The 13,106-nt window shown below is 54.2% G+C and overlaps 6 protein-coding genes across 6 annotated transcripts; 5 read left to right on the top strand and 1 right to left on the bottom strand.

Moving 5' to 3' along the window:
• Nucleotides 1–270: 270 nt before the first annotated feature.
• Nucleotides 271–945, top strand: BU26DRAFT_595090 (uncharacterized protein; the record flags this gene model as incomplete). Its single annotated transcript, XM_033834925.1, has 2 exons — nucleotides 271–872; nucleotides 924–945. The coding sequence occupies exons 1-2, from the start codon at nucleotides 295–297 to the stop codon at nucleotides 943–945; spliced, it is 600 nt and encodes a 199-aa protein (XP_033684324.1). The 5' UTR covers nucleotides 271–294.
• Nucleotides 946–1,596: 651 nt separating this feature from the next.
• Nucleotides 1,597–2,325, top strand: BU26DRAFT_505369 (uncharacterized protein; the record flags this gene model as incomplete). Its single annotated transcript, XM_033826847.1, has 1 exon — nucleotides 1,597–2,325. One exon carries the CDS (start codon nucleotides 1,597–1,599, stop codon nucleotides 2,323–2,325), a length of 729 nt encoding a protein of 242 aa, XP_033684325.1.
• A 257-nt stretch (nucleotides 2,326–2,582) lies between these two features.
• On the top strand, nucleotides 2,583–4,474 carry BU26DRAFT_595094 (uncharacterized protein). The gene has a single exon (XM_033834926.1). It carries the CDS (start codon nucleotides 2,763–2,765, stop codon nucleotides 4,095–4,097), a length of 1,335 nt encoding a protein of 444 aa, XP_033684326.1. The 5' UTR covers nucleotides 2,583–2,762; the 3' UTR covers nucleotides 4,098–4,474.
• On the bottom strand, nucleotides 4,348–6,361 carry BU26DRAFT_316239 (hexose transporter-like protein). Its single transcript, XM_033821986.1, has 5 exons — nucleotides 6,073–6,361; nucleotides 5,814–6,023; nucleotides 5,499–5,760; nucleotides 4,856–5,448; nucleotides 4,348–4,799 (listed from the first exon to the last, which is right to left on the bottom strand). The coding sequence occupies exons 1-5, from the start codon at nucleotides 6,272–6,274 to the stop codon at nucleotides 4,447–4,449; spliced, it is 1,620 nt and encodes a 539-aa protein (XP_033684327.1). The 5' UTR covers nucleotides 6,275–6,361; the 3' UTR covers nucleotides 4,348–4,446.
• Nucleotides 6,362–8,194: 1,833 nt separating this feature from the next.
• BU26DRAFT_564978 (uncharacterized protein) lies at nucleotides 8,195–8,773 on the top strand (the record flags this gene model as incomplete). The annotated part of the gene is made up of 3 exons (XM_033833331.1): nucleotides 8,195–8,279; nucleotides 8,336–8,627; nucleotides 8,677–8,773. The coding sequence occupies 3 exons, from the start codon at nucleotides 8,195–8,197 to the stop codon at nucleotides 8,771–8,773; spliced, it is 474 nt and encodes a 157-aa protein (XP_033684328.1).
• A 1,281-nt stretch (nucleotides 8,774–10,054) lies between these two features.
• On the top strand, nucleotides 10,055–12,740 carry BU26DRAFT_426750 (potassium transporter; the record flags this gene model as incomplete). The annotated part of the gene is made up of 6 exons (XM_033823694.1): nucleotides 10,055–10,261; nucleotides 10,315–10,575; nucleotides 10,625–10,667; nucleotides 10,716–11,073; nucleotides 11,124–11,487; nucleotides 11,535–12,740. 6 exons carry the CDS (start codon nucleotides 10,055–10,057, stop codon nucleotides 12,738–12,740), a joined length of 2,439 nt encoding a protein of 812 aa, XP_033684329.1.
• Between the last annotated feature and the right edge of the window lie 366 nt (nucleotides 12,741–13,106).

The following is a 13,106-nucleotide window of genomic DNA, read 5'->3' on the forward strand; positions in this document are numbered from 1 at the left end:
GGTCGAGTAGCGTATCGCGTCGACGGCTGGGCAAGGTACCTTGAGTTATCCACACCGCCCAGAAAGAGCAAAAGTGAAAACCTCCTCCCCGCAGAAATCCGAACCACTCCCCCACCCCCCAAGGCAAAAACGTAGTGAAAACCCCATCCCAGCCGCTGCCGCTCTCCTCCCGCAAATTCGCCAACCGTGCACCCGCCCCAGCAAAGAGTGAATGAAACCCAAACTCCCCACTATTTAAACCCCTCTCCATCCCGCAAGCCTCTTCCTCAACTCCCACAACGAACCTGTGCTAACATGGCCCCCAAGCGCGCCGCCCCAATCGCAGCTTCGGAAGCTGCGTTCGCCCTCGAGTTGCGCGACCCCTTCGAGACGCTCTCGCTGCTGCGCGGCGCGCTGCCTCTTCCGCCCCGAAACGCATCGTCCGGCAGCGCCAATGGCGCAGGCCCCATGCCCGCAGCCCCTCAGCCCGCTCAACCAATCGCCCGCCGCACCACCGAGGAGGGCTACCTCCTACCCGCCTCGCCTTCGCCGCCGAAGAAAACTCCGCGAACCCGCGCCCCCGTCCAGTTCTCGCTCGATCCGGGCCCGCCGAGCGCCGTAGGCACGCCGGCGTACTACAAATCGTGGGCGTATCGGAAGAGGCAGCGGGAGAAGAAGCAGCAACAAGCTCAGGAGGGTCAAGAGGAAGAGGAAAAGCCATCCCTCGTCCTAACCTTCGGCAAGGGCAAAGTGCGACGCGCAAGCGAGGTCGACGAGCGGGCGGAGAAGAAGAAGTCGCTGGTTCTGGTCTTTGGGAAGGGGAGGGGGAATGTGAGACCGGCCAGCCGGAAGCGCAAGGTTGATGAGAGGACGAGGAAGTTTAATCGGCGTGTGTGAGTATGATGGTGGATGAAGGATAGGGAGATGATGCTGACTGGGTGTAGGCAGTTCTTGAGGGGGGAGTGAGGTAGCGCCGTTGAGACGGAAGTGGAGGCGGTAGGGTGGGGAGTGTGCGCCAGGATTTGTGGACGGAATGCGCTGTACAGATCTCTCTCCTTGTTCGACATGCTTGAACCGGTGGGGTGGGATGGGTATCGAGAGCGTTGTCGGGCTTCTGTGCACAATACAGTATGTGTTCGACATGCACGCGGGAGCGTGTGATGGGACGCGTAGGGCGTTGTTAGACTCCTGTGTACCTCTTATCACGGCTCAATATCGACTGGTTCCCCCGTATTCTGGCTCAAACCTGGTGGCAATAGTGATGCTGTCGTGTTTAATGAGCAATGGGATGAGCAAAGAAGGGTGGGTTGGAAGGTAGGAACCAGAGCCGTGATGAGAAATCCACCGTGACTCATTGTTCAGCATGCTGAGGGCTTCGAACGCATCCGAACCGCGTATGCTGGATAAGCAGTCCCAGTGTGAAAAAAACTAGAAGTGAGGGCTCTATGGTGACTGATCCAGGATGTGAGAGTGACTAGGTCGCAGGATGCAGGCACTGAGTTTGAAGTTATATTCGATTTGTTGCTGCTTTCACTTGCTGAGGTTTCGACGTATATAAAGAAATAGTGTGCTATAAAAAGCTAATCTACACATCAGAGGCGACACCAACTCGCAACTATGGACTCGAGCAACCAAGCAAATGCATCCACGGGCAGTGGTTCATCCCCCACATCTTCGCCACTTTCGGAACCACCTACAACCCCGCAACTCGACAATACTGCCTACACTTTGGACAAGGCACATAACCACGAGTTCAAGACTTCAACTACTTCATCAATTGGATCATATGGCGGTCGATCCTCCCTAACTTCTCGAGCATCTACTCCACTCTCATCCCCCCCTCCAACTCCATACCTCGACAACACCGCCAGCGAACTAAGCACCCCGGACAAAACACCTTCTCGAGCATCCAATCCCCTCTCATCACCCCCTCCAACCCCACACCTCAACAAAACCGCCCGCACCCTGAACGAGTTACACGCCCACTCGTCCGACCACTCTCCCACTCTAGCAATTCGATCCCGTCTCCCCAAAGTTACAGGTCTTTCCTCAACCTCCACCTCGCGACCCACACAGCGCCATGCTCCACGCCGCCCACTCAATCTAGACAAGACAGAAGGCTTCATGCCCTCTGCCGCGAATGGATTTAAATTCAAGTACGACAGCCCGTCCGGCCGGACTGCGGAGGAGTTGGATCTGCTGTTCGAGCTGCCTGCTGATCCTCCGGAAGAGCCGCGATATAAGCGGATGATTATGCGGTATAAGCGCTTCGGAGAGCTTCCGAAGTCGGGGGATGCGGATGAGCCGGCGCCGGAGGGGTGGGGATTAGGGAGGATAGGCGAGTAGTCTTAAAGACTTATGGGATTTTCCATGGATTGGTCTGTGATAGGTCGTGGTGGATTCTTGAGCTTGCGTACTTTGCGTTCTTCTCATGACGTGGCGGCTGTTGGGCGCTATTCACTCTCAGAGCCTGAGTAGAGTTGTCTTATCCTCATAGAGGTAGAGCCCAGCTTAAGGCTTGCTTGTTAGCCCTGTTTATGGGCCGAAAATCTATGAGAGTCACCGACAAGAACTAGGGGTGAATACACAGACATATAACCGTGTACACAAGTCGACTCTTTCATCAATAACAATACTAAACCTTCCCTTGCATGCTCACTTGGAATTCTCCCCGCACTGATTCCCCAAACTCCACATAACCACAACCTCCCAAGCTCACACACACAAGACTCTTCACCCGCACCAGTACACGTACTCTCTTATCTCTCCCACCTGGAGCAGGAATGTCGGCCCTAGTACACGCCGAACTGACACCAAATGTCCCCCAACCAGCTATCCTAACCAAGGCTGTCCGATTGCTCCGAATGAGCGAAGTCTTCGAGCTAGGACGACGCATGTGTGAGGCGAACCTTGGAACGCCCGCCGCGATCAAACGCCTCGTCGAGCAGCGATTACAAGAGATTACGAGCGACGAAGAAGCCGGGTGTTCGAACACTCCAGCAAAGGAATCTAAAGGGAGCATCAGCACCCCGCAACCGGTCTACTATAAAGAAACGGCTCGCAAAAGCAACAGCGAGCCGAGCCGGTCACCTGTTGACGAGGCTGCCTCCACCAACGCTTCAGATGAAGGAGACGCACCATCTACATTCTCCGAAGCCAGAGCGGACCTCCAAGACGCACTAACAGCATACTGCATCGAGTACGCCAGCGATCAAAACTGCGCCGACTACAAAGAGATCACCCAAGCTTTTACAGCTGGAATCAACGAAGCTGCAGCGCGGCCGCGTAAAAGCCAATCGCCCCAGAAGTTGTGGAAAGAAGTCAGCACCAGCGTGCTTGCGTCGGCGGAGAAAGAGCGATTGCGCCGGGAGAGAGTGGTGCTTGCGTCCGCGGAGAAGGAACGGCTGCAGCGAGAGAGCGGCGCGCGGGCACGCGCTACGAGTATCTTAAAGCGCGGTTGTACCTTAGGGTCGGTTGCACAGTCCGATGGAGGACCGGGTTTGGATTTGGATACTGACTTCGAGGCTGGAGAATCAGACGATGATGGATACGAGTCGCCGACGCCTTCTGCCGCGATCTATCGCAAGCGGAAGCGTGAATCCTTCTTGGGATCAGTAGCAGAGAAGCAGCTTGTGGTACCAGCAGGTAAACGGCTCCGTGTGAAGACTTACCAGTCCGCGGTAGGCGAGGCGCAGTTCAATGCCTCTGTACAATTTCCACCCAACCAACAATCCCCCGCACCCCTGTCTACACCATCAAGCCATAGCATGACCACACAGCAGCCGCTGCAGGTTCATACTCCTCAGGGCTGTGCGAATCCGACCGCGGCAGGAAAGCAACTCACAGGGAACAGCCACAAAGCCGGATTTTTACAGCGGACCTCTATGCCATCACCACCTGCGACTGGTGGCCGGTTCCAAGAGCCGCGATCTTACAACTTCAGCAGCCCTGCGCTCAACGGCGTCCCATTGCGCGACACGCCCGCCGTAATGCAGAGCTTTTTCCGCAACACGGTTGAGGAGGTGCTGGAGAATATCCTGGAGAACACAGAGTCTGATGAAACGCGGGGAGTCGTGCACGCATACTGGAAGCACATCGGGGAGGAGGTACCGAGGTAGCAGCTAGAGTAGGTATGTAGTTGGGAGCGGCGAGAGCCGCGAATGCGGAAGGGACGAGAATTGGAATGGGTTGCCTGAGGTCGGAGGATCTGGAAATGTAACAACTTTCAAGCCTTCGAACCGCCGCAGTGAGAAGGCAAGAACGGATCATGAGCGGTAATAAGAGTAGTGTGCAAGGGAGAACTTGACTGCATTCATAAGAAAGTACGCCTAGATATCGAAGCGAGCTTTCGCAAGTCGACGCTTCGACTGTATGCCAGGAAGCGAGCTTTCGTAAGTCGACGCTTCAAATGCATAGCAGCTAAGAATGGAATCCAAGACCTCCGTCTCTTTACTCTTCTGTCTTTCCTTACACCGAGCGCTCTACGGTCGTCGCCCCGTGCTTCTCACCTGCAGGATGCTCGTGTTCCTCGTGTATCTGCTTCTCTACAGTCGCAGCTTGCTTCTCAATGAGCGCCTTATCTTCGAACAGGAACGCAAGCTCCTCAAGCGTGCGGTTGTACGTTTCAGGGTAGAAGAAAAACACGGTCAAGAACTCGAACGTAATCCATCCGCAGTAGATGGCGAAGAACTTCCAACCAATGGCGTCCAGGGCGATGGGATTCACGTTGACGGAGAAGAAGCCGCCGAGCTTGCCGAAGATTTGCTCGACACCGATGCCCATGGTACGCTGGGCGTAGGGGAAGAGTTCGACGAGGAAGGCTGCGCTCGGATGTCAGTAATAAGAAGCGGGAAGAGAATAAGAGAGCGAGACGTACTGTATGTGAGCGAGTTGTTTCCGATGTTGTAGCACGGTGAGTAGGCGAAATAGAAGAAGAGTGCCGCGATTGCAGCAGATCCGTTCTTGGTGCCGGCATCCTTTGCTACGCGAAGGCTGTGGAATGATACCGTCATGCCAATGAAGACGAGTAGCATGCTTGTAGACGACAGCATGAACATCCACCGACGTCGGAACCGGGTCACAACCAGTGCGATGGTCACACCATTGATCAAGCTCCAGCACTGATTCGCAATGTTGATCCTGGTCTTGGCATAGTTGGTTGTGTAGCCCATCATCCCGAAGAGCAGGTTGGAATAGTATGAGAGCAGAGTGTTGCCGCTCATCTGGGTAAATAGACCAAGCATGCATGAAATGAAAACACGGCGACGCATGCCGGCGGTACGGAGCATGTCCATCCAAGACTGCTTTGAGTTTTCGAGTTCGAGTTTAATGGTCGAGCGGATCTCCGCCATTTCGGCTGCAACGATGAGGGAATTAGGATCCCCTTCGGCATGGTACTTGGTAAGGATGGCGTATGCTTCGTCGTGACGGTCCTTGCTGACAAGCCAACGGGGGCTTTCTGGAATCAGGCTAGAGTCGGATCAGTGATAGTTCACGCAAGGTGTACCCACGCTACCTACAAGACACAACAGATCTGCAGCAATGAAGGGCAAATCTGTAATAGTGATGGAATCCTCCAGCTCCAGTCTCCTACAATATCGACAGTCTTGATAGAGATGGCTGCCGCAATGATAGCGCCAACGAAGTAGGAAGCGTTGAACAGAGAAGTGAGCACTGGTCGTTCTTTCGGGTATCCCAATTCTCCAATCAAGGCCGATCCAGAAATGATGGCGAAGACGATGCCGACGCCGAGGAGCATACGGGCGATAATGTACATACCCACTAGAACATATGTTAACGGATTATCCTGAGCCATTCGGCAGTATTGGACGTACCATGCTGAGAGAAGCCTTGGAGGATGGCCCCAACAACCATGATCAGAGAGCCTGCCATGATAGACCAACGTCTACCAAAGCGCTGGTTGAACCACGGAGCGACAGGAACAGCAAGAATGGAACCGAGCTGGTAGCAAGACGAGATGAATCCAAGGAGGGCGGGCTCGATGGCGGGCTTACCATCGTCATCCACATAGCCGTCGCCGAAATCTGCTAACGTTAGTAGCTCGTTGCTGTGCTCGCAATGAAGGAGTCCTACATTTGTTGAACGGCCCCGAGAATTGCAGAGTGTTGATGAGCTGGGAATCAAATCCAGAGGTCATCTCAACGCCCATGCAGCACAAGAAGAGGAAAAAGTACATGTAGCGCAGGTTGCGCTTCCTGTACCATGGTACCTTGTCCTCCGCGACCAAGCGCGTGACAATGGGTTCTCCAGTCTCTCCGATTTTGATGGTCACCATGGTGTTGAAGTCTCGAAAGGCGCACTCTTCCGGATTGTGGGAAGCAAGCGGCTGAACCTTGACCTTATAAACGCGATGTGAGATACCGATACCCCGGCTTCCTTCCCCAGACTTGCCCAATGTTATGCGCACCAAGACGGAGCGGTGCCCGCCTGTACCGTGAGATGATCCAATCTAGACATAGCGGCTGGGCGTCTGGAGGCGGGCCTGGTCTCCGGGTAAATTCAAACAGATTATCCTCCAATTACCCGCTATGCGCCAAGTGAAATAGGGTCGCACAGGGTCGCTAGGGCCAATAGCAGCCTGCGAGTAATAACTGCCGTGCATGAAAAATGTTACCTGTGTCTTGTTCGGTAGACATCGGTAGGCGCTTCCAGTCCACATAGGATGTCCGCACCTGGTGTCGCAGCTCCCAAGGCTCTGGATTGCAACAGCGACCCTGGATATGCCGCGCTCGCTAAGATGTGGATTGGCTGCTTCGGTTGTATGGAAGGCTTCTCGAAATATTGGATGCATGGCTTACCGGACGATCAGTAATGTAGAGGAAGGTGTTGGCAAGGGACGGACCCGCATATTCATTGCGGCGTAGGAGTTTGACGAAGTTGCGGATTGCCCCTGTCAGCGTGCGCATCCGATAGATTGGAAGGATAACAGGCTAGAGCCGGTCAATTGCCTCATGTCGGGTACCATATAGGAGCACGCAGGTCGCTCCACTGCAAGTGAGGATCGACCGACCTTTGCAGAGGCGCCTTTGCGTTGACATCTTATTTTGTGTCTACCTTCGTAGAATGCGGTCCGTTTAGGTTACCCGGGATGAGCAGCTCCCAAACTCCGCCTTGCCCAGCGGATTCCTTGAAAAGAAGGTCGTATAAGCGTTCATTTGGCGACTCATCTAAAAGATCGCCTCCCCGACGCAGAAGAGAGGCACAGCGGCAAAGCACAAGACGGATCTCGGCTCGGAACGGATGCCCACCGCGAGGCTACAGGCTCGGCAAACGCGTGCAGCGACAAATGCTGCCGAATCGCGCGAGACATCAATGCCGGCAGTTCGCTAACGAGTGCACGCAACGGTTCGTGGTTGCGCAGAGCTTGATTGCGCCAATGTTTGTGTGCCCTCCTCGTTCTGCTCAAGTGCCTACCATCGCCCTCGCGTCTAAACAAAGGAATAGAGAAGATTGAAGCAAATTGGGACAGAATGTGGAGAAGTCGAGAGGTACGAGATCGATGAGTAGGACGAAGAGCGAAGGGAGAACGATACCAGAACGGGCCGAGGCATGCTTACTACCTCCGAGAGCCAAGTTATGGAAAGGCTCGCTCGCGATTAATGCCTGATTCAACATGTTGACGGCTGCTCGAGAACTGTCATGCAGCGTCGTCACCATCGGGGCAGTGGTGGTGAGGCTGGGACCGCAGCAGAATCGACAAGAGCAGGGAGCGGCATGAAACCTGTGGCGGGTGAACGTATAGGACCCATGCCATAGAGGCGGCTGCAATGACGAGAAGATGGAGGAGAGAAAGGAGCTGGTGAATGAGAACTTGAGACAGCGCATGAAGAAGTTTACAGGCACGGCGAGTCCACGATGGGTGATTTGGAAAACGCGAGAATGCGAGACACGCTGGCGGGAGCCAAGCCACAGCTCGGCAAGAACTCTCCGGCAGCCAATCAAACTGGTCAGCTGACAAAGATCCCGGCCGCAACGCCACACTCGCACCGGCCAAGATTTCTTGTGAGCCGGAAAATGACGTAGGCAATCGTGGCAGGCCTCTTCACTGGTCATGCCACGCATATATAGAAGACATGATGCGCGGCTTCCTTCGTAAAAGCTACATCTGCCCTCCGCGCTCGTCGCACGTTCCATCTGCATACCCATACGTGAGCTCACAGCCGATTACCACCTGCCCACCGTACCGCAGACGAAAATGGCGTTCTGGGAAGTCACCGTCTTGCCTCTACGGGCCGTCCAGGCCGTATTCTCCATCATCGTGCTCGGCTTAACGGCCTACAGTAAGTCACATGCAACCCCGCCTCCTTCGAGCGCCCCGCAACTAACGGCAACGCAGTCGTCGATGCAACCACCGGCCCGTGGTATTCGTGGTCGCCGGATAGCGTCAACTTCATGCTGTTCACTTCGGTCTGGACCCTCCTCGCCGTCGCCTACCTTGTTCTCGCGCCCGCACGCTTCCCCGCCGCCGCCCACAAGTATGCCATTGCAGGCGTCGAAGCTGTGACCATGATCTTTTGGTTTGCCGCTTGGGTTGCCGTCGCCGCGCTTTGGGGAGACATTGGGTGTGGGAGCAGGAGCGGCGTGTGCGGTGCCGGAACCGCCGCCATCGTATTCGGAGCTTTCATTTGGTAAGCGTCATCGCTTGTGCATCAAATTGCGGAACACTGACGTCTACAGGCTCGCCTTCGTAGCTACTACTATTATCGCCGCGTTGCATGTCCACAGGACGGCTAGGAATGACACTACCGCTCCTCCACAGATGCAGGGCGTCTAAACGCCTGCCAATATACGAAGTCCAGGAGCTGCGGCCGCGAAGCCGAGGGTAGCTCTTCCTTCGCTCTTGCAATGCTACTATTTCTTAATGACGCTTGGGCCAAATTGTTATGCCAGCGTGGTGTTTATTTGCTTGGAGATACCCCTTTCTTTTTAGGATCCCTTTGTAATCGCCAGTCTCGTGTTGGGATTAATGAATAATATCAACGTAAGAAAGTGAACATAGCCGATCGAACGAGAAGCGCATGCTGATACGCCTGAGCAAATACCAGCATCCGCAGTGGTCCAGACGCAACTCCACCGCGAAGCATTTGCTCACAATTCGGTAACACTGAGTCATCCCTTCGAGTGGCTCCGGTCCTTGGAGGGCTTAGAAGAGGTCTATGGGATGCGGTTAACTTGGCGGAGGTATTAAAGGAGGAGCGAAACGTGGGAGTTCGCACGTGAAAGCGTTGTGAAATCCCGCACGCTAGTGCTTGTTACGGTTAGCCGAATCCCGACGCCATTTCCCCGCTCAAATGTCCGAACGTCCAACCTCCTGTCTTCAACGTGCCCTGACTTTTGCCCCCGTTCCAGGCCTGGCATGCGATGACAGGATTACGTAGTGTCGCCCGACTCCCGATACAGCGACCTCTGCGCACAGTTTTCGTGGTCTGATCCCGGAAAACTATGACCAAGGCTGAGAAAGAAAGCCAATCACGAGAGCAGTAGGTATGAGGGCTTTCCGTTTGCTTTCTTTCTCTATCCTCTGATACTTGGCATGCGTTAGTCACTTTCGTCCCGCTGTCCTTGCATGCCGCACGACGACTTTGGGTTTCGTTGGACAAGGGATGCCTAGGATGCCCTACTTGTTCCTGTTCCTGGGCTAGCATATCCTCCAAACTCTACATTTTTCACAGAAATCAGCATTCTGTTCGCAAGACTTTGTTCAATTCCTTTCCCTCCATGGTGTGGAGAGGCCGCGGGGCACGATATCCAAGGCAATGGTTCATCAGGAATGTGGCGCTGAGCCATCCCTGATGCGGCGTTCGCATAGCCACAACAGCATGTCAAAAATGCCTCACCCCAATGAAACGCACCATCAGCACGTGGTTGAACGATGCGTCAGATAAGCTCTGCACCCAAGCAACCAACCAAGAGCTGCGTTTCCCGGCTCGAGCTTGTTACTACTTGCCTTCTCGTACAGGACCGTCGGCTGCGTCCAGGTAACACCGTAGTATAAGATCCAACAGCAAACAAAGACAGGTTGTCGGTACCCTTCTTGCTCCTATACTGCCCACCCATGGAGTCCACAATACATTTCGCGAACGCTCCGCGACCGAGGAGGTCAGCGGATGACTTAGACATCGGCGGCGTGGTGCCACTTCGCACGCGCTCCCGGTCTCGTGGGAGGAAGAGCTCCGTCGATATCCTCAAGATCGGCCAACTTGAGAGTGCCGAAGATGAGGATGCAGGTCTTCGGGACGAGCGTGACTACAAGCGAAAGCAGGTTTGTGACTACTTAGTCCTTCGTAGGTAATCTCTTATCTAACGGCGACGCAGATCTTCAGTATCAAACAGATGTTTGTGCTTGCCTACCAATCCATCGGAGTCATCTACGGGGACATTGGCACTTCTCCCCTCTACGTGTATTCGTCAACGTTCATGGAAGCACCTAATCGGCCAGACCTCTTAGGCGCCCTGTCGCTCATACTCTGGTCGATTACGATGATGGTCACCATCAAGTATGTCCTGATCATCTTGCGCGCCGACAACAACGGTGAAGGCGGAACGTTTTCCACGTACTCCTTGCTATCTCGCTACGTGAGTTCCCGAAGGCACATTTCGACTTACCTGAGCTAAGCTTAAGCAGGCAAACATCGCGAATCGAGATCCCCGCGAAGCTACTATGATTCGTATGTCCTTGTGCATTTTTATATCCTAAAGATACTGAAATGTTGTAGGTATGGAACGTCACCTGACCGGAGAATTGAGCCGCTCAACCAGGGGCGTTCGCTCCACTATCGAAAAGACCAAGTTCTTCCGCGGCCTTTTAAAGACGATCGGAGTGCTCGCCGTCTCCATGGTCATGGCCGATGGCGTGCTGACTCCAGCTCAATCCGTCCTTGGCGCTGTCCAGGGACTGAACGTGGTCAAGCCAGACATCGACAAATCTACCGTTATTGGAGTCACATGTGCCATTCTCATCTTACTGTTCCTCCTCCAGCCTCTTGGTATAACCAAGATTACGGTCGTCTTCTCCCCGGTCGTCATCATATGGCTTGCTTTCAATGCAGGGTTCGGCATATATAATCTCGCAAGGTAGGCCGATGCATCCAGCTTGCCCAAGCAAAGCCAGCTAATACTTATAGATATGACTATGCAATCCTAAAGGCATTCAACCCGTTCTACGCATTTGACTACCTGATACGCAATAAGTACCAGGGATGGCGAAGCTTAGGCGGCATTCTTCTTGCCTTCACCGGTGTCGAAGCTCTCTTCGCCGACATTGGCGCCTTCAGCAGGCATGCAGTGCAAATCAGTTGGCTTGGATATGCCTATCCCTGTTTGCTGCTTGCATACACTGGCCAGGCGGCGTATATCAGCGAGCACCCGGAAGCGTATTCGAATCCCTTCTATAACTGCGCTCCGGACGGCTGGCTCATTCCATCCCTCGTCGTTGCCATTGCCGCAGCCGTTGTAGCATCACAAGCTATGATAACTGCTACGTTCCAGGTAAGTTTGTGCTACGGCCTAGCCTGTTCCGCGTTGACAAGCATCAGCTCCTCACTCAGATCATGAAACTGTCCTACTTCCCCCAGATCCGCGTGGTGCACACGTCGAGGACGTATCACGGACAGCTCTACGTTCCTTCGATCAATTGGCTGCTCATGATAGGTACTGTGCTCGTCGCGGCCATCTACAACAACACCACCTCCCTCGGTAACGCCTACGGCGTGTGCGTCATGTTTGTCACCTTCTTCGATAGCTGCATGGTGACTCTAGTTGCCATCGTCGTCTGGCGCATCAAGCCTTACTTCGTCTTCCTGCCGTGGCTGACCATCGCATGCTTGGACGGCACTTTCCTCTCCTCGGCACTGCTCAAAGTCCCGGATGGCGCCTGGTTTACCCTCGCGCTCGCTTCGATACTTGCTTGCATCTTCATCCTTTGGAGGTTTGGCAAGGAGCAGCAATGGTTCGCCGAAGCCGGCGATCGATTTCCGACTACGCATTTTGTCCAGACCCGCGACGACGGAAGGCTGCAGCTTAGCAATACGTTTGGCGGTAAGGCAATCAGCTCGATCGAAGGCTTCGGCATTTTCTTCGATAAGGCTGGTGAGACGACCCCTATCGTTTTCAGCCAGTTCATCCGAAAGTTGGTCACTGCTCCAGAAGTCATTGTCTTCTTCCACCTTCGTCCTCTTGATGAGCCCTCTGTGGCTCCGGGAAATCGATACTTTGTCTCCCGCCTCGCAATGCCGAATTGCTACCGCCTAGTTGTCCGCCACGGATACATGGATGAGGTCATCACCCCCGATCTTGCGTCCCTCATATTCGAGAAAGTGCGCGATCATATCGTAACCCGCGCACTGGACCGCGAAGGCGAGAGGCAGCCCGCACCTACTACTTCCGGCATCGACCTCGGCAATCCCAAGGAGCTCCACAAGTTGAACGCCAAGCTAGTCCCCTCCGAGAAGGATGGGTCCATGCCTTCCTCATCTGACCCAGAAACCAGACAGGCACCTACTCCCACGCTGAGCGCATCAAGCACCTCCGCCAGGCTTTCCGCTCTCGAGCGCGCTTTCAACCACGAAGTGCTCTACATCGTGGGAAAAGAGCAGATGAGGGTGAAGGGCGGCACTAATTTGTTCAGGAAGGCGGTTTTGAAGCTTTTCCTCTTTATCCGGGAGAACACAAGGACAAAGATTGCGAGCTTGGATTTGGACCGAGACCGGGTGATCGAGGTTGGATTTGTCAAGGATGTGTGAAGGCTGGCTTGCGCATGTGCGCTTCTTTTCGGTATGTATTTTAGGAGCGCGTCTGTAGGGTTCGAGAACTGGGTAAGATAGCCACTCATTTTATCCCTTATGCGGTACATATCTCCTAGACTGCAACATGAGTCTAGCTCGTTCCGCCATCGTGGCTTACTATTGGGTGAATTGCAGAGTATTGAGACATGAGTTGATTGATTGAGAATACGAGAAATATGGCTATATCTACATGACCAGGTCACGTGAAGTAGTAACCATATCCGGCAACACTTACTCTACTACGAGCACCTCCACATCTTCACAATGCAGTGCTTGCCACACACATAAGGTCCGAAGTCAGCACACAGCCGTCCGGCGTCCCTT

This window comes from Trematosphaeria pertusa (genome assembly GCF_010094035.1).
Source record: "Trematosphaeria pertusa strain CBS 122368 unplaced genomic scaffold BU26scaffold_7, whole genome shotgun sequence".
In the NCBI taxonomy this organism is placed as follows: Eukaryota; Fungi; Ascomycota; class Dothideomycetes; order Pleosporales; family Trematosphaeriaceae; genus Trematosphaeria; species Trematosphaeria pertusa.